Source organism: Egretta garzetta, unplaced genomic scaffold, assembly GCF_000687185.1.
Source record: "Egretta garzetta isolate BGI_Z169 unplaced genomic scaffold, ASM68718v1 scaffold107, whole genome shotgun sequence".
In the NCBI taxonomy this organism is placed as follows: domain Eukaryota; kingdom Metazoa; phylum Chordata; class Aves; order Pelecaniformes; family Ardeidae; genus Egretta; species Egretta garzetta.
The window spans coordinates 1,761,391-1,766,081 of NW_009260399.1; the positions used below are offsets into that span (position 1 = coordinate 1,761,391).

Sequence of the window (4,691 nt, forward strand, 5' to 3'; positions counted from 1 at the left end):
TTTCGGCTAGATCTGCAGGGCTACATCAGATTATGCTTTCACGTAGTAGGGATGTTTGGCCCCCTCTGTTTGTACGTCCTGTTATATCCAAAAGTCAGCGTGTTTGTCAGAGATACGAACGTCAAGCTACATCGTAGGCAACTGTGATGTTATTACTACAGTTCTAAAGCCTGAAAGTTCTTTTAAACCAAGAATTGTGTTTCACAAACTCTTCTAGTTGTGTGAGTGTTCCAGGACAAACATACAAAGCTTACTTTAGAGAGTAACTGGAGGGTCACGCCGTGACAGCTTTGATTGGCAGAAGTTCCGTTGAATGACAGTGTTCTCTGTATACAGCCCCTTCTCGACCTTTTTTTTACTTGTGTTGTTTCTATTTCAGCGTAGCTGAAGTCAGAAAAGCATTTTGTGTTAACTGAGTTATAGCCTAGTTTGTATGTTTGTCCACATGTTTGTGTTGGAAAAACCATAACCCTTTTTTTCCATAAATAATGTGAATTGTAAACACACACCAGTATTAATGTTACTTTTCAAACTCTTATACCACACTATATATAAAGGGAGAGCATGGGTGTAGACATGATTATTCTAAAAAAAATTAAGAAATTTTGAGGTACTGCCGAGTTCTTTAACTGTGAACAGGTTTTGCACCAAGATACATTTTTAAATCTTTCTAGTTATGTTACTGAAATCTATCAAGCAGAATAGCAAGGTGTTTATATATTGTGTGCTTGCTTTCTCTAATCAGGAATTTGTAAATCTCCCTAATTCTGGTAAAATATTGCCCTCAGTGAGCTAGATGAACAGATGTTTGTTTGATTCCAGCGTCATGTTAATCCGTTTAGTAGAGATGATGGTAACTTGACAAACTGGGAAGGATAGCAGTCCTGGATTAAGGAGTTATAAAACTGTTTCTATTTATCCCATGCTTAGGCTGACTGGCAAATGCTGTTTGAATGCCTGTAGCTTCCTGTTCTTTAATTTTACGAATGTCTAATCCCTTTTTTAAAACTTTGTTTAAAACTCTTTTAAACTTCTAAAAAGATAAAACTGACTGGCAGTCTAATGTAGTGCCTGTTGTAAACGTCGGGCCAGCTAATGAAGCGAGTAGCATATTGTCAGTAGCAAGGGACCTCCAGCGACCATCTGTTCCGACTGCCTGACCGCTGCAGGGCTGACCAAAAGCTAAAGCGTCTTGTGGAGAGCAGTGTCCAAATGCCTCTGCAACACTGACAGGCCCGGGGCACCCCCCGCCTCTGGGAAGCCCGTTCCGTGCTTGGCCACCCTCTCGGTAAAGAAATGCTTCCCTGTGTCCAGTCTGAGCCTCCCCCGGCGCAGCTCTGAGCCGTTCCCACGCGTCCTCTCGCTGGACGCCGGGGAGGAGCGCTCGGCGATGCTTTCAGTTAATTGCTGAAAAGTAAAATGAAATCCCAAAAGAGTGTAGTGGCAGTGAAGAATTGCAAATGATGCTTCTCACAAATTTGTGTCTCGCTTACGTGCACGGGTTACGCCGGAGCTTCAGGAGGCAGCTTGTAATGTACATAATCCCTTTCTCTTTTCGTACTCTGTTTTCAATCTTGCCTGCGTTATAACTTTTAAACTGCTACCTCGTGCATTCTGAGTGTTTGGCACTGAATGCTAGCGTGTTTAGTTTATTTAACCTACTGGGAGTTCCTGGTGCTCTAGGCACAACACGTTGGGTTTTCTAGCAGGTATTCACCAAACAGAGCCCCCTCAAATATATTTGGGGATTACTGATCCCATCTGGCAGAAATAAAAAGAACACTCGTTGTCATTTCCATAGGAAAAATGGGAAAGTATCAAGTATTTTCTGTAAATTCTTGCGAAATCCTTCAGCCTTTTTAAATTAAAATGAACAAGATTTTAAAAGGGGAAAAAATAGTTGCCTGCCTCTTGTGCCTTACAGTGAGTGGGGCCCGGATTTTGTTCTCAGTTCCTCCCTAAGTAACATCAAAGGGGATGTGTTTGACACGGCTAAGGAGATGCTCCTCGGCTTCAGCGCAGTGATGAACATTGCAGGGAACTTTAAAAGGCGCTCGTTGTTAAATACGTGTGCGCGCAGAGGAGCTTTAAACAGAATATCTCTAAAGCCTGGCGAGCAGTGTTAAAGTTCACCTCTGGACATGAAGTCATCGCTAGATTTTTTTGATGTTCCTGTGTACAGGGGTGAGTTTTGCTGTTAGACGTCACATACATTAAATAAAAAAAGCTGTATCGCATAACCTGCTGAGCTCATTATATTGATAAACTACATGGATTTTACGTATAGGAATCCATAATATATACTCATATCTCGCAAAAGAAGCGAAGCCTTTGTGATAGGAAATCCTATTCTGAAGCAACAGCTGTTAGATCTCGTGGAAGAATATTACGAAAATCCAAGCACTGTGGTTAAAACTTGGCAAGCCAGCAGTCTAGAAACGGATGGATGTGCACATACCGGGTCACTGCAAACCAGCAGTTTGGTTTTGTCCCACCAAAAGAAAAAAGAATCAAGATACGGAATTTCATGACGCTCTCTTCAGTGCCGATGAAAACTGTAGGCTGAGCTCCTGCTTACGGCACTGAAGTCTCACGTTGCTTGCAAGTGTTACGAACAGAGCAGGAGAGAAGTCTGAACAGTTGCTTTCTTGCTGGTTTGCACCCCACGGTGGAATTCAGCTTTGTCTGTTCTGTGGTCAGAAGCTTAAAACCAAACAAAACTTTTGAACGTCTTATTTCTGCCTCTGTGCCCAGAGCCAGAGGAGAACAGACCTATTACAAAGGCTTCTCTGCGAAGTAAATGCATTAGGGCTTTTGTAGAGAGCGCTCGCCATCAGCTTGCTTCGCTTCCTCTGTTCTAGGGACACGTAGGTAAACTAACTGTGTCGTTGTCTGTCCGTCCACCAGAGACACAGCAGGACCAGACCTACAAAGATGACAGTGACGCTGCAACTTTCAAGCAAACCCTCCCAGATCTCACCCCCGATGAGCCTTCGGAAGCACTCGGCTTCCCTCCCTTAGGGAAGGAGGAAGGGAGATGTGATGAAGATGTGCCCAAAAGCCAAACGGAATCGCCTGCAGTGGAAACCAAGGAACCCCAGCCTCAACCCGCTGAAGAGCCGGTAACGCCAACAGCTGAGGAGGGGACAGCGGCTGATGCAGGCAGTGATGAATCTCCAGGGAAGTCCCCGTCGAAAAAGAAAAAGAAGTTTCGCACTCCTTCCTTCCTGAAGAAGAGCAAAAAGAAGAGTGACTCCTAAAGGCCACACACACTGCAGAAACACTGTCATATTTTAGAATTCATTAACCACTAGAATGTACCAGATCGTACTGAGTGTTTTGTCTTATTACGTAAATGAATGCAGCAAGTAATCCAACCAGCCCCTCCAGTTACGGCTTGATTGTTTAAGGTTATAACCAGAAACTAATGTCCAGAAAGGTGCTAATCCTGTGTTTTCAGCAGCTGCCATAGATCTGACCCCTAACCTGCAATCAGATGTAAGCGACTTCTGTGTGGAAGGCATTGAATCACTATTTTTAATTTGAAGCCCGCACTGTTTTGCAAAAGAACAAAAAAAATCCCTCACAATTAAAAGCAAACCACACATCGCTCGCCACGAGAAGTGGCCTCTTCCAATATTCTGTTCCAAGTCACAGGTAAATTACACCTTCGATATTGACTTTTAGAGAGGATGCTTTTGCAGTGCTGATCCCAAGGGGGACGTATTCCTGAACTGACAAACGTCTGCAAGCTTGTGATTGCCGACCACCTCTTAGTGGGACGTATTCCTGAACTGACACGTAAATGTCTGCAAGCTTGTGATTGCCGACCACCTCTTAGGCAGGCTTCCAGGCTCTCCACGCCTTCCTCGCTTTCTCCCCTCTGGCTATTGTAACAAAATGAAGGTGTTTTCCACTATCTTTTATTTTACAACTGGCACTCGAAATCATCTTTGGTGTTGAGGACTGAAGTAAGCGTGGTGTGTTCTGCTCATGCTGTGTCTTGGAAGAGCCCGATTTTTTTTATTTTATTTTTTTTTTTTTCCCCCCCTAGTGAATGCAGCTCAAGGGGGCTCTGTCTGTCCGTCTTGCCTCCCTGAATGGGTCCTGTGGCAATTTGGCTGTCAGAAAAGGTTAAAAAGTAACAGAAGTATTTCCAAAGCTTTGCAGCTGGTGGTGTGAAGCATGGGCAGTTGTATCTTGGGCCTTAGCGCGGGGTTTTCTCACCCGCTGAAGTCCCTGGGGCGCACATGCAAACCTGTTGCATATGGAGCCTGTTTGTGGCCTTTGGCGTTTGTCCCTTCCCGTGCTGAAAGTGTAAAGGCATTACCCTCAATATTTAACCTTTTTTTTTTTTTTTTTTTTTTTAAATATGAATTACTTTCACTTACAAGAACTGGTGTTTCTCTAATTTTTTTTTTGTTGTTGTTGCCAGCAGTGAAGTACGGAAATCCCAAGTAACCTTCAAGGTGTATTTTCACAGATCGCTATAAATGTTTGTTTAATGTGCAGCATGGTAAAGAAAATCACTTCCACCACTGAGCTCACTGTTCCGCAGCTGCCGCCACGCTTCTGTCTGTCACTGTACAAGCAGCGTAAGGTCAGGTAGGTGAAGCTTGCAAGAATTCTCCAGAAACTGCGCGCAGTTACCCCGGCCGGCGGCGGGGGAGGTCGGGGCCCTTCCCGCGCTC

At 44.3% G+C, this 4,691-nt stretch overlaps 1 protein-coding gene across 10 annotated transcripts in view; it reads left to right on the forward strand.

The window, feature by feature from the left end:
* ADD1 (adducin 1) overlaps nt 1-3,771 on the forward strand; it is a 42,704-nt gene extending 38,933 nt beyond the window's left edge. For 9 of the 10 annotated variants that reach the window (XM_035898676.1, XM_035898678.1, XM_035898677.1 and 6 more), the window contains one exon: nt 2,908-3,771. In XM_035898676.1, the coding sequence (XP_035754569.1) occupies nt 2,908-3,260 (353 nt within the window). In that variant the 3' untranslated portion in view covers nt 3,261-3,771. The remainder of the gene's footprint in view (nt 1-2,907) is intronic. The other variant, XM_035898681.1, reaches the window with a different exon arrangement.
* Nucleotides 3,772-4,691: the final 920 nt, after the last annotated feature.